We start from the raw sequence: 27,993 nt of genomic DNA on the forward strand, positions 1-27,993 counted from the left end.
ACTGTGTATTTTCTTTAATAAATTAAAGTTTATATGAGTAACATATATACGTCGAAAAATTGTGTTAATTATTATCATCCCTATTTTAATGATGCAGACATATCGGCAACACCGCCCCATTGAACAGAAAATTGACAGCTAACAGCTGTTCTTAGACATTTGACAAAGGTCAGTTTGAATTCCCTGTATTTTGAACTGTTTATTTTGTGAGAAAGTCGACAATAACCATTGTTTAAGGTAGTAGGAGCGTGGAATCAACATCGCTATTGTCTTAAACTATTATCGTGTCTTTTTTGTGTTAAACAACAACGATAGAACACGTAAAATTGGCGTCTGAAATAGGTAAGTAAGAGACACATAACCTCGTTCCGAGATTTATATGTGTATTATTTATAAAATCGGAGGAGAAATATAATTATTATTTAAAAAATAAGGCAATGTCTCTGATGCAGTATAGAAATGCGTAAATTGTAGCTATTTTAAGTGATCATTTTCTCCATTCCTTATTAAAACAATTCCAAGTCCTTGAAATTAATTTTATTTCTATCATAAAGTGTTATAAAAGATACAGTGACAGCATATTTTAACTCAAAATATGTATAGTCAAAATTCTCGGTCGTGTTATATTTTTTATAGTCACATAAACCTTTTTTTAATAATGTTTATTTAAGCACTTATACGTACCTCATAGATAAGAATGTTATGTTGCAAAATTATAATTTGTCCATTTAGAAACATATAGTTTGATAATAAGAAACGTGCTTCGGGTGTTGTAAGTGTATTTATAGCCGCCATAAAATTAATTAAGAACAAAGCGTATATTTACTATGGTGTTGTTTGTTTAATTTTCAGTGTTGAACGGCTGCCAAAAGAAGTTCATTAATGAACAAGTATTTTGGTTGTATGTATACGTTGTGAATACAATTTATTTAAATTTATTCTCGATTTGTCACTTCGGTTGTCCTCAATAGTAATAAACAAGTTCGCCGGTAAAAGGTTAAATATTAGCCAGTGAATGTTTTATCTTTACAATTACCTTTAACTGAGTGTGTATAGCTTATCGCGTTTTCTCTCGATCGAACTCCGGAGGAAGATACGCTTGATGCAACTTTTCTGCGTTGTCTACTCTTTCACCGCACCAACGTCTCTCCTTTTCATGATCCAGACTGAACGTCAAAATTTATAATATCGATAAGTGCTTTTATCGTGCGAGATAAGGCGAAAATCACTATCCCTAATCCTCCGTATTTATAGGCTATATAGACATTTTAATATAGCCCGTCCTTGATTTTAAACGATCGTCGAATGATATTGTTTTCGTAAAGTTTTTACGCGGAAAAATAACCTGCTACGGCGGTGGCAGCGGTTCATAGATGTTGCGGGATGACAGTGAGGTGCTGGTGGTGAACAACTCGGCGCTGACACGATGTCCCACAGGAGCACCAGGAGCGAGGCGCAAGGCGTCACCTATAAACAGTTGCCGGCGAAGTGGATCGACCCCTTCAGGACCAGGAACAGACAATTCAGCGAGGTACCCAGGTTTCTGTTTTGTTGTAGCTTCGAGTAGGCCCGGTCGAATTTGTTTAACAATTGACGGTTTAAAATCGCGTTTTCTCGCGTAATTAGGGGAGCTACATTTGAAAATACAAATATTAAGCGGTGACGCTTTTTTTTCTATATTTTACGGTCGGGCGTTTATATTTGGAACAATTATCGAAACGTGCAGACTCAGACATCACGAGAGCATCGTAAATAGATGGTGTCGTCGGCAATTAAAGTATTAGATTTGGTTTAGCGAAAACACCATATTATCGCTTTTTACTACAGGACATATAATTTTTTCGTATAATATAATTCACCAAGCGGAAACACTATTTTATCATTTATTTCATCAAGCGAACACATCATTTCATAACTGTTTATTCGGCAGACATATACATCATTTTATAACAGTTTTATTCATCAGCCAAGAGCATTTTTGCCGGGCGGATGCACCATTTTATAATAATATTATTCATTTTCGAAAACACGATTTTATCGTCATTTTATTCATCAGGCGAATACACCATGTTATCATCATCTTATGCATGAACTGAACCCATCATTTTAGAACTGTTTTTACTGGGCGGATACACCAATTTGTAATAATATTCATTCATTTTGTTCATCAAGCGGAGACACCATTTTATAATTATTTATTCGCCAGGTTGATATACTTTTTTATAGTAATTATATTTATGACGTGGAGACACCATTTTCTAACTGTTTATAAGCGGATAAACCATTTTATCATCATTTAATTTGTAACTATTTATTCAAAAGGTCAGTACACCATTTTATAAATATTTATTCGACAGCGGATACACCATAATAATTTTATTCATCAAGCGAGGCTTCATTTCATACTTTTATTTGTCAAGCGTAGTTTCAATTTAAATATCATAAAATCCATTCGCCCGTTAGGTCACCATTTTATCATAATTTTATTCAATAGGTGAACACACCATTTTATGATAATTTTATTCATAAAATAGAGATATTTTATAACCATTTTATTATCCAGGTCAAAAAAATTTGATCTCTTAATTATTTTAATCAACACATAATTTTATTCATCAAGCGTAGTTTCAATTTAATTTTTTCATTCGTGGTGCGTAGACACCATTTTATCATAATTTGTTGTCTGTTCTCTCGCGCGGTCACCATTTTATCATCATTTTATTTCTATTTCATTCATATTTGCCAGACTTTATTTCAATGGCTTTCCGACACAATTTTATCATTATATATTATATTTATATTTCATTAGACATTTTACCATCCATGACATAACCAAATAATTGAAATTGAAGCTAATAACTAATGTCATTAGATAAAAAATATTCGTTCGAAAACATGAAATATTCCTAAATATATGAGTCACATCTTATCCGTAACAGAAATGTTAAGTCGAACCCGTACTATGAACAATGGTTGTAGGAAGCAGCTTAAGAACCGATAAATGTTTTGATAGCGTTCACCGATAACAACCTTATCAGAAAGGCCGTGGAAAAACAAAAACATCTTACGCCAGACCGTATTTATGTCAATGCATTGATCATCTTCGGCTTGGAAGTGCATCGGTGTTTGCATCCCGTTAAAACCGAAAATTCGTTTTGGATTAGGTAGCAGCGGGTAGATAACTAGTTCGCGTCGTGGGTTTTCGTGTTTTCTTCCGTAATTTCGCGCGACACTGATCATCGCACAGGCGAAACAGCGGCGCACGCCAAATGTCAAAACGCAGCAGTACGAGCAGTTCCTCCAGCACCGAACGCACACGACCTGGCCCGAGAGCGTGCGAACGCGCTTCTTTAATCGTCGGCAGGCCGGCCAGTTACGGATCGGTGTTGCCGTATTTCGAATTCGTGCGCGCCAGCGTCAGTCGACATGGCAGCACTCAGGTATGCGTATTGTTGGTTGTCTATCCATCCACAACCATAGTCAAGAGTTGTTATATTTGAATGGATTTAAATTTAATGTAATATTATATTTTAGTGTAGATTTGTGAAAAGGGAATGAAATAATGCCGTCATAATATTTATTGTGTTATAGAGATATTTTTAAACTATGGGATTACATAATAGATTAAAAAATATCTGAAAATTCAAAACACCAAATTTTGTGAATTATGTCTGTGTTTTCTGTCACGTCTCATGTCATATTTATAACTTTATGAATGAATAAATTTGGCGCAATAAATAATTTAGTATAAAATTTAACTTCCAACACTTGTATATGCAGCATTAATTTTTTTAATGTGAATTTATTGGTATTTTACAACGATAATTGGTTTGCATATGAAACATATTTAAAAAGCATACTGATTTTTCAAAATATATTGAATCACTGTCTTGTCCTTTTTTACTGTCTGGTATTCTATTGTTTAACAGTTGCAATGATGCTTTCGTAGAAAAAATTGTCCGATGATAAAACATATTTAATGACTTTTTATTACAATAGCTTCTGTAATTGTTTCACGATTTTGCAATTGATCTTTTACAAGTAAGCTTGACGCGGTTTTAAATATAATTTTTATTTCAGATTAAGGACTTCATTCATTTCAGACTAAATTTATATAACAGATATTGATTTATTATTTTACATTCGTTTTAACTTAACTAATTTTCATATATCTTGCATCACTTTTGTGTCTCATACATGTGGAAGATTGTCATCATTCTATTATTATTATTTCCTTTTTATTTTACTGTTGTTAATTAGTATTATATTTAGAATTAGTATTATATTAGTATTAATTCAAATCTCGATGAGGTCAAATGAGGGAATGATGGACAGTGTTGCCGTATTGGCATTGAAATCATGATATTTCATGGACTCATTTTTATGGAACTGTTATTGATATATTGTTTTACATTATTTTAAACTTAACTAATGTCATCATTTCTTATATCAGTTGTGTCTCATATATGTAGAAAATCATCATTATTCTGTTATTATATCTCCTTATTTCTTACAATATTATTTAAAACTGAAATTAGTGTTATATAGGCATAATTTGAAAATTAAAATATTTTCATTCGAATTTCGGTGACGTCAGTATGTCAAATGAAGGAATTATAGGCGGTGTTGCCATATTGGCGTTGAAGTCATGGAATTTCAGGAAGTTATTCTTTCAGAGCAGAAAACAGATTTAAGTCGACAAAGCGTGTTGAAAAGTCGTGAAATTGGGGGTTTAAATGTTTAAAGTCATACAGTGGATAATTTTAACAATGTAAACGCGCCGCCCTGTTTGCGTGGGAAATAGTTCCGAGAACTATAGACCGTGCGTTCGGTAAATATAAGTTTAATTTGATTTCTATTTAGTCAGCGTTATGGGGCGCCGTTATAACCGTTTGTCTTTGTCAAATATCCGCCGCGCTTTCTTTATAGGCTGCATCTTTAATCGGTTATAAATTCGCCGGGTCGTACCGCGACGCGAGCAAACAAAACCCGAAGCGTTTTAATTGTTCGGGTAATATCTGGATCCGATACGTGTGCGTTCATTCCCAGTTGGGTTGGCGGTTTGCGCGCCTCAGTTCGATGTGACCCGGCCCCAGATCGTGTTGGGATCTTCGCACGTCGCCATGGCGTCCAAGATCTTCACCAGGAGGAAGACCAGGATGTTCCACCCGCAGCAGCAGCATCAGGTACCGGCGCCCGTAGGATATAAGCAGGTCGCGGCCGACTACGATCGCTCGTCTAGGATATCTCGATCAGTTTTCCACGATAACGATTCGTGGGAACTTGATGTTGTCCACTTCAAACGTCGACTCGATTATTCGCAAATGAACCGGGCCACTCGAGATTTTCTCACGCAAGACGCGGACCTCCAAACTCTCTCCAACTTTATCTCCTGATAAGGACGGGCGTTTTTCTCTCTCTCGTACCTGTCCCATTCCGTTGTGATCTCTGGGTAGTGACTTTTCGACGAGAACCGTTGTCCGATCGGCGTTTAGGTGTTTAGGGACTTCACATCAAGAAGGATGACGGGGGCCAAAAGGAGAGGTTACAATTCGTATTCCTACGTGAGTTTGAACAGATTTTCAACTACGTTTTTAGCTACATTTTGGGGTATTCCATCGTGTAGACATAGACGATTTTCAGGTCGCGATTTAGTCGTAACTATTATAAAAGAACTAAGTAGAGAAAGTAATCCACGCTTTTTAATCCGTTATCACCACTTGTGATGTGATTTCATTATTTATTATGTTGGCACTAGCTTTGGTTACATTTTTATCTACAACAAAACACTCCATTACCCTTAGTTTCTTGAACACAAATAGTATCAACCATTTCCAGTTATAGACCGCCTTGTTTTACAGCCTACCACGTCATGTTCGTCGATATGGAATATCACCAGACATTTTCGTTCGACAAGTTCTCTTCGATTTTTGCAATATTGAAGGTGTATTTCTCGAACATTTTCAGGTTCGAATCTAAATTATATAAAGGTGATCTAATACCTGTTACGCCATCTTTGGCAAATCCAAGATCCGCCCTGAAACTTTCATTTAGTGCGACGCTATGTCCTGGCGTTCATTCACGTAATAAACACATTTTTAAAAGTCATCTTCTGACTTTAATATATAACGCCTGTTTACTAACATTTACTATTCGCTCGTGAAAATATGAGAATAGAACTATTTAATTTTATTATCGATATTAATAATTTGTCTTTGTCATTAATTTGTTAATTGGACAATTGATCAATAAACATCAAGTCATGTGAATCTATTAGACACGCGTCGCAAGTAGACGCGCACTTTTTTCTACTTCAATTTATTTTAGTAGCAGGAATTTCACTCATTTAGTACTCTAAATTTGGTAATTTAATATATAGGCTACGATAAATTGTAAATAGTTATCGGTAGGATATGTTAAGTTTATATTATTCATAGTGCTTATTAAAAAACATCATATGTAAACATGTATATGTGATAAGAATTGGTACTTACCCTGTTGTACACAATATTATACACGTTTGGAGCATTCACAGATGGTACATAGATGATACTAGATAAAAATAGAAGTTGGTAGAAATTAATCCAGACATTCAAGGTACATTAAAACTCACGGATAGCGTGAAAAAAAATGTAGAATGAATACGTCAACAGTACGTGAATATACATCGATGCTGTTACTTCTACATTGTACAGCATATTTGACATCAATTATGTTTTGCTTCTTTCATTTTCTTTACTCTAGGGTGTATTCTAACCTAGAATTTTGAAAAAATCGTTTTCCTGTCCTTTTTCCAAAGCTGCAAACTCTGCAAAACCCGGTGCACATTAAAAACAACGACATATAGTCTATTCAAAGTTTATTTGTACATACGCCATCAAGATGTTTCATGTTTTGCCCGCCGCAATTTGTAAATTCGTTTTAGGATTAGACAAATTTGTCTATTCATTTTATTCTAGTTAAAAAAAGACACAATGCTGTCTGATTAGTTCGAACACGTAAACGAATGAACACGAAATCAAAGTTGTCAGACGTATGTAAATTCTTGAAAGTTAGGCAACAAGTAATAAGAGGTTAGAACTCTAACCTATAAACTATTGTGGCTGTATAATGAACTGTAGTTTTTACATGTTCTATAATATTAAAATAAATTGTATTTGATAACATTTTTGTGACACTTTTTGACGCATATACAAATAAACTTTGAATAGACTCTATACATTAAAACAGTGAACTTACTATCACTCATGTCGTAATGTTGCCACATTTACCTTTGACTTTTAGTTTACTTTGGTTTTGACAAATTATCGAAGGATAATAAGATGTTAAACCCAAAGTGTTTATTATAAAATAAGTTGATATAATAAATTGATTGCTATAATAAATAACCTTAAAAAATAGTTTTTGGCGTGGCATGTCGTTGAAACAGTTATATCTCCGAAAATAATTTGAATTTTAAAAATATTTTTAAGGGCCATGTTCTTGAAGGGTTAAACTTTGAAAATATGAAAAAAAAACGATTTTTCTCAAATTTCTAGACGGAATATAAAAAAAGAAATTTCGATACATGGTGGACCATGTTGCCAGATATCTGCAAAATTCTTTAAAACATCAGTGATGATAATAATTAGATGTTATAAACCGGCAAACGTTTGAAATCAATATTATAAGCTGATCCGGCAACATTGGGGCGTGCTAGCGTCATAAATTTTGATTATGTGTATTGGCTGATTTTTTGGACGGGCTATTTATCGATGCTGGCTCATTTTGACATTGAATTACATCCTATTTGACTTCTTATCATCCTATTTTAGTTCTTTTCCTTTTATTTTCAATAATGTTTTCACCACCTCAGTTAACTGAGGGTGAACAAAAATGATTTAAAATACGTGGATTGTTTTCTTGATAAACCCAATGTATCCAGATGAAGATCAACGGGATCCCGACCGATTCATGGCCTCCAACGGCGAGGCCAAGGTGACGTTCACCATCGGGCAGGGGCCTTCGTACTCGCCCCGCGCGCCCCGTCACAGCATCGCCTCGGAACAGCCCTCGGGGCACAAGGGGAAGCCGTTCTGGCTGAACGTGAAGATTCCCGAGAGACCGCATCCAGATGCGGCCGGCGACAGCAGTCATTCGACCTCGGTTTCCGCCTCGTCCAGTTGGCGGGGCTCCCTGTCGCATCTGGCGCTGCCGTCGTTCACGCTGACCTCTCCGGACGGGGAGACCAGCAACAGGAAGTTCAGCTTCGGGCTGGCGCTGCGCAGACATAGTCACAATGTAACGTTCGTTGTGTGGAAGACGAACAGTAAAATGAGAAGGGCGTTCGCGTTGCTCGTTTAGTCTAAACCAGATTGACAGATTCCACAGCTACACCTTGTTGTAAACATTTTACAGAGTTAGGAAGTATTTTTAGGTTAATTTTGTGGCTATAAATGCTAGTTGAGGTAATATAATTACTTATTATTTAATAAAGAAAATTAGCGGCAGACAACACGAAAATAAGTATATAAGGTATTAGTAAGGTGTTCTAATTTTCTAACACTAATTTTATAAATTACTATAGAACAAGGGGATATTTATGTTAAATAATGTGAAGCTTTGGTTTCCATAACTCTCTGGAGCAGAAAAATTGAAATTATATATCGTATAACAAATTTTATTGCAAAAAAGGAACAAACAATTATATCTAAGACATTTTTTATAAGAGGAGGCAACTATATCTAAATATAGGTCGACAGCAGGTTGGATATTTACAATGAAATCTTCTTCAGACCACCTATGACAGTGCGGGCAGCATATTCGTGGATTGGTAATTGGTGTGTCGCGGATGGGAATCAAAACCATGGACTTTAAACCAGACGTGCCGTCAATCATTATTATATTTACAACCAATCACTCAATTATGATAATACTTATTATTAGCGTTGGGAACTATGGACTGAAAACAGACGATTGTCAAAAAACTAGCGATTTTCAGTCAAATGCACGGTTTGACTGTTTTTTTTTCAATTCTATTTATCATTCACGATTTTAATCTTTTTACCCTATTACATTAACAATCTTGAAAAATATCGTTCCAAAATGCTGCAATATATATATATATATATATATATATATATATATATATATATATATATATACACATAAATCTATGTAAGCATAAACTGGGTACATTATTGTCAATGTCGCAGCTAGGACAACAGAGCCAGAATGTTGAACTGTTGAATGAAGTTAAAAATAAGTCGAATGAAACTAATTGAATCAAAAATAGTAACTAAAAGTACACGACTGAAACAGTCGATAGTAAAAAGTAGTCAATTACTAAACAGTCGATAGTCGAATTCAGTCGATAGTTCCCAACACTACTTATTATATTACCAACAGGGGTAGCATTATATGGGAATGCGCGTGAATGCATAATGTATAATAAAAAAAGATAGTACTAAGAATTAGTTATTATTTAGATTTGTTTTATTTGTATTACGTATCATGTGTTATGCTGTTGAACCTTTTTAAGTAGTTCTTCTATGTTGGTGTCTTTGGAGCTACATGTGATTCTCATTGCCTTTTTTAAATGAGATGAAAGGCGATTGCGATATTTATTTTATCAAGAAGTTCATTTTGGAAAATGAAGCTTCACAGAGCTTTGTCGAAGGAAATAATGTCACAGTAAATTGTGCACATTTTCGTAAGATTTTATAATATAATTTTGTGACATATACACAAAATTAAATTACGAACAAAACAAATCTAAAGCCGACTTGGTGGCGCAGAGATAAAGGCGATAGGACTGTCCTCCTACTGTTGCGATAGCCGCGGGTTCGAATCCTGCTGGGGCATGGTCGTAAATTTATGTTTGTGATTGTTTAAAATATGTGAATGTTCTAGGCAAGAGTGAAAAATCCGACAAGGAAAATGATACCAGTCACGCCAGTAACCAGGCTGGGTAAGACCGGATGTCTTCTGGGATGATTTCTAAAGTTGGTCACTCGTCAGTTGGTAGGCTTAATGCTGAGGACCGTGGTTCGGAGCCCACGTTACACTTTAGGTCCAGTCCAGATAAACCCATAGTTGGTAAAAGGAAACTTTAATATGTATATGTATATATATATATATATATATATATATAAAACAAATATAATTTAATATAACTGTTTGGGTTCGGCGCCGACTTCAAACTGTTCAGTTGGTAGTAGTTAAAATAATATTGTAAATAGATAAATAGGCTTAGGTAGGTATTAAGCTAGGTATATAGTAGAATATAAAATAGATGTAGTAGATAGGTAAAATAAGGTTTTTGTTTATTTTTATTTAGTTATTACAACGATTTTATGTACATATTTTATTTTAAAACGTTTTTTTTTGTGTTAATAATCTAAGTTTGATTATTTTTTACTTTTTAGCTTTTTTTTCTAAGTTATATTATTTGTTGAAGTCGGTTCAATTTTTTTGTTAAAAATATTTTATGTAAGTTTTCATTAACTGTCCTGACTGATATTTACATTGTATGTTTTATTTTGATTTACATTAATCGGAATACTGTAATATACATTTATTTTTGTATTGTCTGCTGTTAATGTTCATTATCAAATAATCAATAATTATATTACCTCAACAAACTTTTGTAAACATAAAAATAACCTACAAAATACTCCCTAACCACAACCCTCGTAAACTGTCGCAAACAACATCGCGTAACTGTGAGATCTGTCAAGCTGGTTCAGAATAAACGCGCATGATCAGAGCGTAAGTCTTTCTCCTTTTACTATCGTGTCGTTGTGTGCAAGACGACTTAATACCGCCGCCCTAACTTAATTGCGTTTGATTTTGGACTAATTATTTTGTTTTATTTGAATTAACATCGCATTTTTATTATTTTTTTAGCTATAGAGTGTTTTGTTTTTTGGTTGGAGTGTTAGAACTTTCGGTGCGGTTAACTGGTGAGCTAAATCTGGAGAATAAAGCGAATATTACAACAATTCATACGGCAGTGGTTTAGATAAACTCCTGGTTCACGATAGTCTGAAAATATATCGATATGGCAAAAAATATCGACATAACTATATTGCTAAATCGATATATCGAAGGATATTTTGAGCTTGCATGTATTTTGATCATTAATTATCTTTAAAAAGGCATTTATTGGGAATAATTGGTATAATATATATTAATCAAAAGGTTTTCCATTATTTTCATCGATTTCTTTCTATCTTTCGGGCAATCGAAGAACTTCGGTGCCGAAAGAACAACGTTTTTCAGCATTTCGATGCCGTGTGCCAGCCAAACCATGCTGCATGGGTCTGAACATTCAACAAGTGTTGGAGCTGCAACAATGTGACCGAGTATTATTGTATAAGAGGATGATTTTGCGTTTGTTATCTGCTATTGCTGGTCTTTTTTCGAAACAATATGTCGTTAGATATGTTTAATTAACGTAGATAGACATCTGCACTGACAGTTTCATCCGGTTTTAGCAGATCGTAATATACTACGTCTTGCTGATGCCAAAATTTGCACGAGAATACTTTATGGGTATGAATGTTCCGCATCGGTGTTATGTAGATGGCTCTCCAGAGCTAACACAGGGCCGGGAATGGTCGTGGTAGATCCACTTTTCATCCTTAGTCCCAATACACCACGGAAAACTTTTCTATATTGCATGGCAAGCAATGAAACCCTGATTTTGAAACGGCTGTAAGTGGGATTTTCTGCCAATTCATGTGGTGACCATTTTCTCGCCATTTGGATATTTTCCATCGCATATAAAAGTCGGGAAAGAGTTGATTGATCTACTGCTAAACTATACGAAAGTTTTTCGAGAGTTCAAGCTGGGTTTCCGTCCTGCAGTCTTGCAATCCGTTGTCTTTGGAACTTGTTTTGGTTCTCCAAGCTGTTCTCTGTAATTTACATTAGAATCATCCCTTTTGACACGTTAAAACCAAAACCGACAAATGAGATATGACGGAGCAGCGTCATCATAAGGTCCTAATAGTGTTTGATGGGCTTCGGCAGCAGATTTTTTCAAGTTCAAAACATTTTTTTCAAATTTTGAGCGTTCTTAGCTCAATGGTATGAAATGGAAAACTATTATTTTATGTATCGGAATGTGAAGATTATCGAATTTAATAGTAAGATTATGTCGTTTAACAGTTCTTTCCATTGATACTTCGCATTTTCACTAATAAATATTGCTGATCAAAATACATGCATTCACCTAATATAAAAATCGACACAATAAAATTTACAAATTTTACATTTTACCTTTTGTTGCTAGTCAGAGCAATGCTTTTTAATTCGGTAGATTTGGCAACAATGTTGTTATTGTCACCAACTGACTATATAGGCTCAAATCAAAGACGTTCTCAGTCAGATAAATATCTTTACACTCTTTACCGTTGATTGTGATTTCATATGTTTTTATTAGATTAATTAGTGGTAATGTCTGTTCATTGGTGTCTATTTAGTAATGCGAGGTCGAACTAGATTAAACTAAGTATACTAGATTTTTGGGAAGGCCAAAGCCCATATGGATATTTAATCCATCATTTGGCGGATCGACTTCCTGAAACGACTTCCTTTGGAGCGGCATTTCACTGACTATTTTTCGATTTTCCAATTGTTTGTCATTCAATTTATGTAGAATTCATCTTTTGATCTTTTGGATCATTCTCATTAAGATTTTGTGCCAATTGTTTTTGATTTTGTGCTGGGTCTTCATCCAGTAATACATAAATGACGTCGAACATACCGTCAAATGTTTGTAAAAATATAAAATTCAAGGCAAATGTTCTTATTTTACCTCAGTTAAAAAGAGACAGGTGCTGTCTGACGCGTCGGGACATCTAACCGAATCAGTCCGTAAAATCCGGTTTGTGTTGGTACTGGTCGACACTGTTGTCAGATGTCTACAAAATTCTCCAAAACATTAGTGACAATAATTAGAGGTTACAAACCGGCAAATGTTGTAAGCTAAAATTGTAAGTTGATGCGGCAACATTGCGACGTGCTCACATCATACATTTTAATGACGTACGTTGCATGTTTTATCGGATAGACTATATGTATCAAATAATAATATTGCATAGTTACTGCAAGTGGACCTGAAAAATAATGACGGACCACTATAATGGTTATTCCCACATAGAGAAAGTTCTAACGCCCGTCAGAGAAAAACACTCATCAGAACAGGTATTTGATTCTAACGAACATTAACATAATATTTACTCAACGAATTGTTGTCCAAGTATTAATGAATAGAGGCGACATCTACCTCGACATTACCGTACTAAATCTAGTTAACACGTTTTATTTTCCACTTTTTACCCGGTGTGCTTTTTTCTGGTTTGTTTCGTATCAGTCTACGACCTGCCAATATACACATCGCTTTTCCCGTTCTAGACGCTACATAAAACGGATTCCATGGTATCAGTATGTTTCCAGAGTCTACTCGGGTTTGTTAACAATGACAATTTGTCGGGACTGCAGTCTTTTCTCGAGACCAAGCAGATTCAGATCGACGATAGGGATGAGGTGAGTGTCCTTATAGGTTGGATGGCGTTTTTTGGTAAATTTTTGATCGTTTTGGTTTAGAATGGCACGACCGCTCTCATGGTCGCTTCCACCAAAGGTCGTTCGTCCTTTGTCAGGGAGCTGTTGGCGCACGGCGCGGATCCCAACGCCGAAGACAACGACGGATGGACCTCTTTGCTGTGCGCCTCCAAGGAAGGACACTACGACATAGTGATCCAGCTGCTGGAACATCATGCTGATATCGACCATCGAGATATGGTAAGTGGTTGACGACTAAATCTCAAATCGGTGACTGAAATTTCGATATATAGTGCTAGTTAACGTATTTTCATCACCTATTCATCAAGAAAAATTGGTTGAATAGAAATATTTTGACGCCAAACAACGAATATTCACGGCTACACTTGTGATCTTGGTTTCTTGTATTCTTCAAACTGTATACTCTAACTTAACGACTTAATTACACACAACAATGAACCCTTTTCACTGCAGACGAACATTTTCTTATTGATCAGACAATTTTTATAATTATTTTGATCAATTTTAAGATATTAGTTTTGTTTTTACATTATACAGTTTAATTAAAAAAAAAACTTTTTAAACTTGAAATGGATTTTTCCTTCTCATTTTATCCTAGTTAAAAAGAGATAGAATGCTGTCTGATGCGTCGGAACATGTAACCAAATTATTTTATAAAGTCCAAATCGAAATGGCGGGCGCTGTTGCCAAATATCTGTAAAATTCGTCAGAGCCTTAGTGATAATAATTTGAGGTTATAAATCGACAAACGTTGCAAACCAAAAGTCAAAGTTGGTGCGGCAATATTGCGACGCGCTAGGACTTTTATAGGGCGATATTCAAACAATAATTTTCCTCAACATCTGTATAGTCTATTCAAAGTTTTTTTGTACATACATCATCATCAAGATGTTTAATGTATTGCCTGCCGCAGTTTGTAAATTCGTTTTAGAATCAGACACTATTTTTCTTTTCATTTTATTCTAGTTAAAAAGAGACACAATGCTGTCTGGTTAGTTCGAACAAGTAAACGAATGAGCCTGTCAAAGTTGTCCGGTTCTCAGACGTCAGGCAAAATTCTTGAAAGCAATATTAATAAGTTATAACTCTAACCTATAAACTATTATAGCTGTATAATTAATTGTAGTTTTTAGATGTACTATAATGTTAAAATAAATTATATTTGATAACATTTTTGTTCAGTTATTTTATTTAGATTAGAATGTTGTTGTATGTCAAAGCCAAACTGAACTAAAACTCAGAGTTGATGCCACAACATTGCGACGTTTCGACGTCATAAATTTAGATGACCTATGTACAAAATAACTTTGAATAGACTATATTTATTTATACATTCAAGAAAATCATGACATTTCTTTGACTAATTAGATCTCCAGACATACAGTCGCCGCGGTACTTTTGCAGTTATCGGTAACTATGCAGCCTCAACGTCACTACATCTGACATTTTTTCAAAGCTTACTTGATTGATTGAATGAATCCAAAAAGTATATTTTTTAAAACAAGAAATAGCATTCTGCTTACAGTTCTCTGAAACCCGCCATACATACGACTTTTTCCCTCGATCATAATTCTCAATCATAATTTTTTAATACTAAAAACGGAATAATTCAAACAAAACTAAGTGTAGCTGATAAAACGTCTTAAAGTTACAAAAGGGGAGTTTTAGGCGGACTGAAGAAAGAAATAAAAGTGAGGTTCTGAAATTCTTAAACTTATTTGTACTTTGTACGAGATATCAAGGTGTACACAAAATATTTCTTTTGAGGTTTGGTTGTCAAATTATGGAATTGTAAAGAATTGACGTGATTATTAAGAGAGTTTCTTTGGAAGTCACATCCACATCAATCAACCTACTCTGTGCAGTCAGTCTGTTGATGCTATTCTTTGCTTTTCAAGGGAGGATGGACGGCCTTGATGTGGGCCACGTACAAAGGCCGTACCAACGTGGCCTTCCACCTGCTGGACCGAGGAGCGGAAGTCAACGCGCACGGGAACTTTCACATATCGTCGCTGTTGTGGGCCGCCGGCAGAGGTCACCTCCAAATAGCCCGGGCTCTTATCGATCACGGCGCCAAGGTAAACGTCGGCGATAAGTATGGAACCACCGCTTTGGTGTGGGCTAGTAGGAGAGGATACACTGAAATTGTAGAAATGCTTCTCAAAGCTGGTACGGGATGTCCACGTTTATCTTGCCGACGCTTTAAGTTCTTATGCTCCTTTTGTTTCATGACCCAGGTGCTAATATCGACACAGCCGGCATGTACTCCTGGACGGCGCTGTTGGTGGCCACTTACGGCAACCACGTGGATGTGGTCAATGTCCTTCTGGAGCACAAACCGAATGTCAACGCTTTGGACAAAGACGGATGCAGTCCTTTAACAATAGCCTGCAAGGAGGGATTCTACGACATCGCCACGTCACTATTATCAGCTGGTGCTTACATCAACATCCAGGTATGTATTTAACATGCCATGATGCAAGATTTCAACGTTTAAGCATGAAACTCAAGTCACAATCATCATTAGAAAGAACAAATTTACTATTTTTAACCAGAGCAAAGTTCGATCTCAATTTAGCTCTTCTTTAAATTTGAAGAATGTATTTATTGAGCTATCCATGGTTAATACATGGTAACATTTCAACCGATTCTTACTTTGATGATATAAATTTGCTTCGAAAGAATAAAAACGTGGATTGCTTTTACACCGCGTCCATAATCTTGTTCATATCAAATATAACTTTCTCAGGATCGTGCCGGAGACACGAACTTAATCCATGCAGTGAAGGGGGGACACAAGAACGTAGTGGAAGCCCTGTTGAAGAAGTACGCCGACGTGGATATCCTGGGGAAGGATAGGAAATCGCCGACGTACGTGGCCGTGGAGAAAGGTAACGTGGGCATCGTGAAACTATTGCTTAGCCATAACCCCGACCTGGAGCACGCTACCAAAGACGGAGACACGCCGTTGTTGAAGGCTGTGAGAAACAGGTGACTTTCCCGACGCCGCGACATCAATAGCACCTCAACTATCCTTATATATCCTCTAGGAACACTGAAATAGTACAATTATTGTTGGAGAAGAAGGCCAAGGTGTCTGCGACTGACAAAAAGGGAGACACCGCCCTCCACATTGCCATGAGAGCCCGTTCCAAAGCCATCGTCGAGATACTCTTAAGAAACCCCAAGCACAGCCAGTTGCTGTACCGGCCCAATCGTGCCGGAGAGACTCCATACAACATCGACATGAATCATCCTAAGACTATCCTAGGACAGATATTTGGAGCAAGTAAGGAATCGATTAATATTTAGACCAAGACAGATAAAATAGAAATTGAACAAAGATAACAAAACAATATTTAAACAAACACTTTATAGTTGCAGAATTATATTTAACTCTAATATTGTTTCATATCTCACTCATCTTTTTCCATTAAATTTTTCGTAAATGTAGGAGATAGTAGTAGACAAAATAATCAATTATCAATAAGAATTAGCCACACCATTCTATTATAATTCAATATCTAGCGTTAATAACGTACAATCATTTATATTAATTCATTAAATTATTACAAACGTTTGAAACCTTTCCTGAAACATAACTATACTTGAAAAATAACATAGAAAATTACAAAATATTTAAAACATTATGCAATATAAGAGCCAAATAAATAAATTAATGATAATTAATCCTTTTTTAATATAATATTTTCTTAACTAACTCAAAAGATACATACAGATATTTATTTACATATACATGCAACTGTATCTTAAATTACATACACCTAATTGAAAAATGTTTATGACTTAACATCTTGCTTCCATACTACCTCTTGCGTCACCTTGCTCTTCTGAATCGTTTTAAGGTAATTACTATAACTTGCTCTGCTTCCTCATAAGCTCTTAAAAATTAGCGGTACCATCTGATGAGCTGTTGAGTTGTTTTTGCTTTAACATTCAAAAATATAGTTATGTGGATTAGTAAGAGAGTACTACTATAGATGTTCTACTGGGTAGAATCCAGCAATGACATCATGTTTCAATTAGAATCATACAATAACGTGATGCTTATTGAATAAATAATTTTCTCAGGAACTCTTCAAAAGCATGTTAATTAATGATCTACTACATTTGTATGAAGAACTGCTTCATGCTCATCAAACTTACTACTTCATTTAGGCATTATCATATTAAAACACAGTATTTCTCACGAAAAAAATAACTTGACTCGTTTCTGATAAAATTCATCAATACCACTCAAGGTACTTGTAAAAAAATCGAATGATAATCTGTATAAGTTTGTTTGTTCAATACGTGCCTTTGTTGGCATATCGTAAATATATTAAATGTTTTTTTTTGTTTTGCTATATTTTAAAATTAAACTATCTACACAAATATCAACCGACGATTCAAATCGTTCCAAGGACTTTTTTAACTCTTTTTTTTAAATTAATCTCTTAGAACTTTCTATGATTTCCGTTATACAATATAACTATATTGACATGTAGAAGGTCGCTTCAGTAAGTGATGTTCTGTAAAAACTTATGATCTAAATCTTTTTCTAGAGGCTATTCTAACTTATTCTAGAGATTATTATATCTCACTCGCATTTGAACCTACGCGCTTCACTGTCATTGCGCACCTTTAACTGTTTGGTGAGTGCACGGGAATGCATTAATAGTCTTTCACAGTACTTTACACCAACACTTTGGATCAGTCTAGTTATGAGTTCCAAGGGGATATTGCGCTGAATTAGTTTGTTGGAGACGTAATATGGGGCATCGACGATGGCTCACAACATTTTATTCTAGAACCTTTGAAGGATAGCTATGTTAGATTAGAGGAGGAGACGATGGAGAGGATGGAGGAGACCTCTTCTGATGTTTTCCCTGGTTTAAGAATCATAATGATTTCAGCCACTTTCCAAGTACTAGGAAAGTGAAGTCTTAAGATGGCATTAAATATAAACGTTACTAATTTGATGTACTTTTCTGAGAGCTCCTTTTGGATTCTTCCAGTAATTAAGTGAAAGTCGGGAGCTTTTTTAACATTGATTTCTTTCATAATTATTTGTTTTTCTTAATTAACAGTAAATTTCTCATGCAGCAGATCCATTTGAAAGGACGTGTTAAGAAAGTCAACTATGTTATTTTCTTCTGTTGTGGATTTTTCAGAAGGGTACGGATTAAATACTTCTTTTGTATTTAGAGAAAACTTCCGCTTTATCTTTATCATTCCTAGCCCAGGTATAATTATCAATTTTAAGGGGTGGATTATGTTGTTGGTTTTTTTTAATTTTTTTTTGTTACTTTTCAGAGGGAATATTCTGTTGCATCAGGTTTTCGCCGTTTTCTTCTTTCAGAAAATTTGTAGATGATATATAATTAAATTTTTAATATGTTGCGCTATTAGGAGTTGCGTACCAGTCGGTCTCTTGTATATTTTTCGTTATATTTATAGCTGTTGTTTCTGTATCTCTTTCGCTTTTGAGATGTAAATTTAGGGGTATTAAACTGTCTAGTTTCTCTCTAGATAATGACCAGTTAGTTTTAGTGTTATGCAGAAAAGGTGGTTTTGTTTTGTTCACAATATTTCAGTTGACTGTTATAATAATTGGTGAGTGGTCAGATGATAGATCGAGGCATGATCCAGTAAAAAACGTATGGTCTAGAATTTTATTTCTATCGAATGGCTATGTGCTTCTTTAAAAAACAATATTTCCTTTAGGGCGACTGAACACGAACGAAGACAACGAGAACATGCTGGGCTACGATTTGTACAGCAGCGCCCTAGCGGACATCTTGAGCGAGCCCAGCCTGTCGATGCCTATCACAGTCGGTCTCTACGCCAAATGGGGTAGCGGGAAAAGTTTCCTGCTGAATAAGCTTAGAGGTACTCCGAACTCGGTTTTCAACACTGACCAAAATGTAATCTGGTTTCTTTTGTGCCTTCTTCTACAGAGGAAATGAAGAACTTCGCTCGCGAATGGGTGGATCCGGTTTTCCAGTTCAGCAGTCTCTTGTTCTTGGTTCTCCTGCATATTTCCATTGTAATTGGTACGGCGGTGTACATCATCATGGAAACGAGCACGGACCAGTGGCAATCCGACATATGGTCAGTCGTCGTTGCCGTGGGTTCCTACGCTTTGTGCTTCGTCTTCTTAATTTTTATTTGGTTCGCTAGTAAAAGGTAAAATCACCGTAAGCGGCGATGCCCGAACTATACTTCGTCTTTTAGATACGACTGGGACTGGCCTTATAATTTTAACGTGGAACTGTCGAGGAAGATGAACAACCTGAAACTGGTGCTCCAAATCTTGTTCTGCCACCCTCCGGGCGTCACCGGTCAAGATGGCGTGTCCGCTCAACCGATCAGGTAGACGTTGAACCAGTCCTATCAAGGTTGTATTAACAGAGTTTTGTTTTAGGTTTTATTTCACCGACCATACCAGGGTGAGCAGTACCACGGGCGGCGAAAACTCGGTAGTTCAGATGATAGGTTCTCTGTACGACTCCATCGAGGGACATTACGGAACTATGGCCACTAGATTGTACAGAGCGTTCAAACCCAAACCCGGTAAGTGGCACGGCGATTAATAGAGTATTTTATATTCTTAACTGGTGGGTTTAGTGAAGTCATCATCGTCGTGGAGCTGGAGAAAAATGTGCTGCCTGCCCTACATCGTTATTTTTGAGATAACCTTCCTCATGGTGGTCCTGGGATTTATCGCTCTGACCTACTACCTAGTCCGTATCAATTCCGGAGGAAGGTAATTAGTTATTTCGATACGTCCGTTGTATCAATGTTGCAGCTCGATGATAATCGGATGTGCGTTTCAGGGTCCAAGTCACTCTAACTAAATCGTCGCTGGAGATCATACTGATCGTTGCCGCCATGCTGTTGGCGGTAGCTACCATAGCCAACGTCTATACCTGGAGCAAGTTGTTCCGCTCGATTTTATTCTCGCAGAGACGGCATTTACAACGATCTATTGCGAAATTGGAGACCGTTAAGAGCGAGGGGTTCTTACAAACCTTAAGACAGGAGGTACTGTTTATCTTGTCGAAAGCAAAACAATGAATTGTTTTTTCGTACTACACGTTAGTCGGGAAACATTAGCACTAAATCTATAAATTACAGGTGAATCTCATGAAGGAAATGGTCAAGTGTTTGGATAGTTTGAGCGCCCAACAGACCAGACTGGTGATAGTAGTTGACGGGTTGGACAGTTGCGAGCAGGAAAAGGTCCTGCTTATCCTCGACACTGTCCACATGCTTTTCTCCGATGCCAATTCTCCGTTTATTGTGATATTAGCTATAGATCCGCACGTTATAGCCAAGGCAAGTCGTGTTTTGTTTCCGTAGATTTTAACGCTGATAGAATTCCAAAAAGTTAAGTTGCGTTTTCAAAGTAGTTAGTTTTGTGTTCAACAGGTTTATAACATTTCGTTAAAATTCCAACGTTAACAATGGAAAATGTTATAAACTAATATCGACGAGAAAGAGGGAGTGAGAAGGTCGATTTAGTTAATTTTACTCGTTTCTGTTCCGCTTTTAATGGTGTGGCGACTTTTATTCTCCGTTTATAACAACAATGCAGCATTTTTTATTAACTCTAGGAGCTTAAAACTGACACTAATAGGTGCCTATCGCATTTTTTTGGACAGGTTGCTTGGGATAAGGTTAGTTTTGTTCATTTTTCAGTCTCGTAATACCCTGAACTCTCACCATCAGGAATGGAGTACCGAGGATCTGAAAATCCAAGCTATCACGGATCTAAAATAATTCCTGATGGTGCGATTTTGATGTTGTGCTCCTATCGTTCTATTAAATCATGTAGTAGTTTTTTTTATTCCGATCAATGTTCGGTGTCGTATCTGGATAAATGTGGTGTGTTGTGTAGGCTGTAGAAATGAATACCAGAAGGTTGTTCAGCGAGAGCAATATCGGCGGACACAACTACCTCAGCAATATGGTTCATCTGCCGTTCTATCTGCAAAATTCCGGGCTGAGGAAGGTGAAGGTGGCCCAACAGACGGCCGCGGCTCACAAGAAAGCCGGAACAGGAGGGGCTTGGTCCGAGAACGACGAGAATCTCAACACTTTCCTCGCTCGTTCGGTGAGTTTATGGGTTCCTGAGCGTGTAGTGAGCTGACTCTACGTCCGTTACAGTCTTCCAGTCGTAGACTGTCCAATGAAAACATTTTGATGTCGGCCAGCAGGGAGAACCTGAAGTATTCAGGCACTAGGAAGGGTTCGAGGAAACTGAAGATGTCCGAATCCATTGCCAGTTCCATTGGATCAAACCTGAATCGTATTGGTGAGTGTTTACTTGATATTGAGTGGTTAAAGATCCGCTTTTTAACATTTAAATGAGGAAGAAAGGTAAGGGTTGTATAACATCCAATCTTTTGGAGCTTCCAAGTACTTTCAATTAGATTTGAATCTATGTTAAAACCTGGAGTAACCATTCTATTCATTTATCTATAGTAATTTTTAAATTAGTTCCCATACACCATAGTTCATTTCTTCTTTGACCATAGTAGAAATTATCATTGCGCACATATCCAAACTTTGATATTATGATACACTTTCACCAGTTTCCACTATGCTTTATTATGAATTTTTTTGGGTAAAAATATAATATTTCTCCAGTGACTAGAATTAGAAGGTATATTGATACCTTCTTTGGGTAGATATTTATTTTTATCCTTTTAATTAGATCTTTTGAGACAATTGGTGTGATATTTTTATTATTTGTCTGTTCTTGATTGGTAATATAGACTTTAGCCAGATTTTCAGTAAACAGCTTTGCTCCAGAATAATAATATTATTCATATGCTGATAGGTCTTATCATGTCTTACTAAAAGTTTCATTGATTGAGAAATAGGAAATTTCACTAATGGATAATTCTTCATCAGGTGGCGCCCAAGACTTAACCAAGATGTTGCTCACCGACGATTACTTTAGTGATGTAAACCCGCGCTCAATGAGAAGACTGATGAATGTCGTTTACGTAACAGGTGACGAATCCTCGCCCATCTTAACGAAACACAATTAACTCTAATAATCTTTCAGGTCGTTTACTGAAAGCATTCCAAATAGATTTTAACTGGTACCGTTTAGCCTCATGGATCAATATCACCGAACAATGGCCTTTTAGAACATCCTGGATCATATACCATTACGATTTGTACGAGGATCAGCTAGACGACAATACCCCTCTTAAGTCAATTTACGACAAGTATATTATGCGCCTCTCGTGTTGTATAAATCGTACTATCTCAGTATGTTTCAGAATTAGGCCTCTAATTCCCTCTATTAAGGATTCCGAACCACTGCTGGAGCTGGACAGGGACGAGAAAAAATTCGACATATTCCTCACGTTTCACAGATCCAGTTTACTGGTCAGCGACCTGAAGATCTTCTTGCCGTTTACCATTAACCTGGATCCGTACTTGAAAAAGGTCATTAAAGGTGATTATCATAGGTGTATATAGGGTGGAAAGGGCATGAGTTAAAATGGGTGTTTTTGTAGAGGAAACTCAGACCATTGAGGAGGATGGTTTCTTTACGCCTTCTGTCCGTCCTGCCTATTGTCCGCCCTACCCGCAAGCTCCGTTAACAGCCTGGCAGACTCACATGGATTGGACAGGTCCGTCTCGATCTATGACGACGCCTCAGACCATTAGAGAGCGGCGACAGGTAAACCAGAGAACTCTAGTGATCGCCCTCGAAATTCGGCCACCATATATTAAATTAATAATGTTTCTCTTATAATAGAGTAAAAGAACTAATTTAAAAATGATATTCGACGATTCAACTCACGAATTCGAACGAAACACTCGTTTTCTTCAAAAAGAGAGGCTAAATTTTCCCTAAGCCGATTAATATATAGATTCTTTGGTGAATAACGCTATATGTTCTTTCCATCATTCTAGGGCCTTTCCGCCTCAAAAATCGTGTCCAGTCAATACCAGGTCCAAGCACCAACAATGCCATCACCCTGGGCGCAGTTCGATCCACTAAATAGCGTGGGTAGTGTTTCCAGGCAATCTTCAGGATTATCGGCAGTTACAATGCTTCAGGTAAAAATCATCTCAAAGTTAATTTACGATAAAATAATAATTCTTTCCTAGCCGGGTATTTCGGAAACCAAATTATCCACATTAAACGTTGACGGGGTATGTAACTTAATTTCCAACATGGATGACTTGAACCAATCAGCGGTATCCGGATACGTCAAATTGATTAAGGAACACAACGTTAACGGTAGAGTGTTGCTACATTGTGACCTGAACGACCTCAAAAAGGTATTGTTTACGCTTATATATAAATCGAGAGAAAAGTTTTTGCAGTGTTCTTTTAATGCCTAGTTATTGAACATGTCCTTCGGAGACTGGGAAATGTTTAAAGTATCCCTGATTCAGCTCAGGGAGTACGAAATCACCGCCCTCTTGATGCACGATGATCACAGTCAACCTACGACATCCAAGAAAGCGGAGAGGAAGAGTGAGTTCATTGTTTTCGATGACACGATCGTAGAAGAACCGTTATTCTTTAATATTGCAGGCAGTATAAAAACTAGTACTAGTACAGATAAGGCTGACGGGAAACTACAGGCCGAGGCGCCGAGGGAGAGGAAGCAGAGCGTCATGGAGAAACAGGTGAGTGTCGAATCGATTCTAAGTCGAGGCCTAAAGGGATACTGTGCAGGAAAACTAAATAAAATGATACACAAATCACCCTAATCGAATCGAATAGTATTAAGAATTGTCCTTTGTAGTGGAATCAGTCGTGTCCTTGAACGTTGTACTAACTTGTCACTATTTTACACGCTCAAATCAGTACCAGGTATGTACACAACCCGATAGATGTCAGCACCTAGATGTTTTTCTTTTGTTATCACACGTAGCACCGTGAGCCGCATCGAGATTGTTTGTTGTTTAGATGTTTACCGAGTTTATTTCTCGCCTTCGTCAAGTCAACTGGTACCGAGACCGATCGAATTGTGTCATTATACTTTTTTTTCTCTAATACAAGGACTAACTCGGTCCCGATACTATTGATTTGCTTCGGGTTGACGTTTTTACCGTCATATTCGTTTCCATCCCTCAGGTAACGTTGGAGGAGCAGATGATCTGCGGCGCCCTACAGACTCTCAACGAGGAGGCGTGCGAGGACGTGCTGGAGGAGACGGAGGAGACCAAGATCACGATCGACCCGGACCTGCCGCAGACCTCGGTCATCCCGCCCAGCCCCGACTGTCCCCCAGGTGAATCCCTGTTGCTATCGCCCGTGCACCGTAAGCCAAGCATCACCTACGTAGAAAAGAGCATCAAAAAGGTCACTTACGAGGACTTGGTCGATCAAGACGGCGTCGACCAGTCCTCCAGGTCCAATCCCGCTATCCGAGTGACGGACGGCGATAACTGAATCAAGATGGCGGGGGATGGTTCGACGACATAACCTCAACGCTCGCTTCCGTTGAATCTCTCTTGTTCGTAAAATAGGTTGAGGTTATGGTGTGGGTCTTTTTCTTTTTGGTTTCTCTACGTCGCACCCTGCATGACTACTCATAGGCATACGGTAATTCGATCTGTGGTCCAACGTTCTATCGTATAGCAATTTCTCATATTGCCAATTAAAGGCCGATTTTATCGGAAAAAATAACATAATTGAATTGTAGGTATTTTTAAGATGTAACTAATTTCCGGATTTTGTTGAGTTTTGGATAATATAAAAGATCCACCTATTTTGGAAAAGTGTGCAAAATTTCAATAAGCAGATCAAACGTCCATCAAAAATAGTTTTCAATTGACACCAAATTTCATTTAAAGTAAATAGTAATGAGTATTCTAGACATTGTACTGGTAAATAAAAAAAACTAAAGCATAATATAGACGTTAGACCACTGGACGTATTACTGTATGCTGCATGGCCCACTTGATCCAAATAAAAGTAAAACCTTCAACCGGCGCTAATAACAAAGGCATGGATATCCTGTTTAGTACTAGTTATGTAGACTGTAGAATGACAATAACTTATCCATCTTAACTTAAGATTTTCATATTACTAATCACTTATTATAGTAACGATAAAGACAGCGTTGCAGTTATTGAATTCACAAGATGATTTTGTTCAACATTCCTAAACCAGAACAGGTCTATGTATAAAATAATCTTAATGTAGTTGCTGTTACGATTAAGATACTTCAATACTTGTATTAATTATCAAAATAAACAGTTGAAATTCTTCAAAAAAAATTATACAGACTGGGCCAATAGAACGCGCATATTCTAGCATTTTTTTGAATGCACTTTTAGTCGTATGTGTTTACTTTAGTAACCTCGTAAATCGATATTATTAGAGCGAAGAAAACTCATTAAGTTACAGCACCAATTTATAAATACTGCATAGCATTACGGTATTGATACAAGCTCCATTATGTATTATCGAATCTTACACGTCTTCAGACTTTGGAAATTCGAGAATATGATTTCAACTAGGTGAAGCCACTAGTATAGTCGAATGAACGTGCAGAAAAATGAACCTCGTAAATCGACATTATTGAAGCGAAGAAAACTCGGAATTAAAGTACCAAAGAGTACTGCATAGCGTTATGGTAATGATACGGGCTCTATTATGTATTATCGGGTCTTATTTCTTCAAAGAACATGTCCAGAGTTTGCAAATTTCTAGAATATGATCTCAACTAGGTAGAGCTACTAGTATAGTCGAATGAAGCTGCAGCTGTTGTAAGACAAATCTTCCCAGGCAGATTGATTCTAAGGGGAGGTGATTTTCCTTGGACGCCCTTGATTTTGTTTTGCCGAAAATACTGTTAAGCTTAAAGAGAGCTTAGATCCTTAGTTCTGAGGCGTTTAACCATTACGAATGTTAAACATTTTGATGTATATAAAAATGCGCGTTCTATTGGGCTACCTTGTATATTGTATTTTATTTTTCGATTTTTTTTATGTACAAATTTAATACGTGTTTGTGTGTCCCGTTTGCTTCGTGAATTCATTAACTGGATGTTCGTGCATGTTTCGCTTCGTGTTTTTGTCCCGTACCCTTCCCTACCAGTTCTGGAATCTCTTTATAGATACCGCTGCGAACCGAGATTATAGGTCTCGTACCAACAGCGTTGCCGGTATGGGGGAGACGGATTTCGTCTTGCTGCAGTCGTCTCCGGTCGGTCATCTGCACTGGCAGCCGGTGAGCATCTCCATAGCCGGTTTCTCCGAAAGCCTCAGCGATCATAGCTCCAGGTGTAGCTCGCAGCCTCCTTCACCTGGTAATAATTAACGTTGTTAGTATAACTGCGCGCTCTCAACTCTCTCCTCTGTGTTGACAGTACAAGAAAGAAAAAGCATGCCGGATACCATCAAAGGACGCCACGTCATCATCAAAGCTGACCCGGAGGCTCAGAAAGTGAGCATCTCGTCGAACAACGCGACGGTCATATACGAGACCCATCCGGGGAAGGGCCAAATAAGACCCCGACCGAGTTCGTTGGGTTTGATGCAGCGCGACGCTCGTTCCCAGAAAGTCTTGTCGACGCGGACTCGGTCCAAGAGCATCGATCATTCGCAGATTCCGCGCAAGGAGAAGAAGATCTGCCTGGACAAGTTGCAGAAGTTCCGCGAGAAACTGTTGCAGTCCAGTCCGGAGCTGAACGAGAATAGCGACAACGAGAGCACTCCTCTGGTGTCGGAGGTGTCGTCCCCGTCGAATAAGTCGGGCGAGAGTTCCGATCCGAAGACCTCCGAGTCGGTGAGCTTGTCGTTGTCACAGAGAACGCCCTCGCCGGATCTGAACCAGAGAAAGTACACGAGGAGCGAGCAGAACCTGTCTCATTCTCCCGAATACTCGCCTTTTCACGCGCCATTGAGCGATAACGCGGGCCAGGAGTCGACCTGCTTGAATTCCTACAGAACGAGGTCAAGGACAATGTCCGGAGACTCGAATAGCTCGGTTAAGGCGTTCCTAAACAACATGGACACCAAAGAGGACAGCAACAGCAGCAGCATCCATAGTTTTTCCCACAGTTCCGGGCATTTATCGCGACAAAACGCCATGGATTCCGACGAGAACCTAACCGACGTCTATTGTCATCCGTCGAGAGATAACTAATTTGTACTTACAGTTGCAATTTTTGTACTTAGGCCGATTTGTTACTTCATTTTTCCCACATAAAGGGGTGGTGTTCAAACGATTTTTAGGTTAGGATCGTTCGGTGAAACGACAAGGTATTTCCACGATCGCAAGCTACGATCTGCGAATTGACCTTACTGATTAGGCAATTAGCAAGTTCCAGTATTTTAAAAATATTTTCATTGATCAAATTGTACATAAAACATATTGTAAAGTTAGATAGAACAATAAAACGTTTGTTTTTAATAATCAAATAACTT

The 27,993-nt window shown here is 37.3% G+C and overlaps 1 protein-coding gene across 10 annotated transcripts; it reads left to right on the forward strand.

The window, feature by feature from the left end:
* Positions 1–136: 136 nt before the first annotated feature.
* Positions 137–27,982, forward strand: Arms (Ankyrin repeat-rich membrane spanning). Of its 10 annotated transcripts, none has more exons than XM_076409123.1 (28): positions 202–342; positions 7,925–8,280; positions 13,402–13,533; positions 13,594–13,791; positions 15,471–15,741; positions 15,810–16,027; positions 16,322–16,563; positions 16,623–16,861; positions 19,300–19,464; positions 19,533–19,761; positions 19,810–19,947; positions 20,000–20,148; positions 20,203–20,341; positions 20,412–20,619; positions 20,713–20,913; positions 21,476–21,691; positions 21,745–21,892; positions 22,495–22,596; positions 22,652–22,817; positions 22,872–23,050; positions 23,112–23,278; positions 23,515–23,661; positions 23,713–23,886; positions 23,950–24,085; positions 24,146–24,240; positions 24,692–24,878; positions 26,682–26,873; positions 26,934–27,982. In XM_076409123.1, the coding sequence occupies exons 2-28, from the start codon at positions 7,954–7,956 to the stop codon at positions 27,710–27,712; spliced, it is 5,544 nt and encodes a 1,847-aa protein (XP_076265238.1). In that variant the 5' UTR covers positions 202–342; positions 7,925–7,953; the 3' UTR covers positions 27,713–27,982. The 10 variants fall into 10 exon arrangements, 9 of the variants coding, with proteins under 9 accessions (XP_076265246.1, XP_076265247.1, XP_076265238.1 ...); XM_076409126.1 differs by having other exon boundaries at positions 24,692–24,848; XM_076409124.1 differs by lacking the exon at positions 202–342 and adding an exon at positions 1,403–1,531.
* The last annotated feature ends 11 nt before the right edge of the window (positions 27,983–27,993 follow it).

The sequence above is a fragment of the Rhynchophorus ferrugineus genome, unplaced genomic scaffold, assembly GCF_030347505.1.
Source record: "Rhynchophorus ferrugineus isolate W39M unplaced genomic scaffold, kcgeb_rfMv2 rfM7, whole genome shotgun sequence".
In the NCBI taxonomy this organism is placed as follows: domain Eukaryota; kingdom Metazoa; phylum Arthropoda; class Insecta; order Coleoptera; family Curculionidae; genus Rhynchophorus; species Rhynchophorus ferrugineus.

Bases quoted from the DNA above. Each gene is read 5' to 3' on its own strand.
- Arms (XM_076409123.1), top strand. From the start codon at position 7,954: ATGGCCTCCAACGGCGAGGCCAAGGTGACGTTCACCATCGGGCAGGGG. The intron at 20,620-20,712 runs GTACTGTTTATC...TATAAATTACAG, and splicing joins TACAAACCTTAAGACAGGAG to GTGAATCTCATGAAGGAAAT. The intron at 23,887-23,949 runs GTATTGTTTACG...TTTAATGCCTAG, and splicing joins ACCTGAACGACCTCAAAAAG to TTATTGAACATGTCCTTCGG.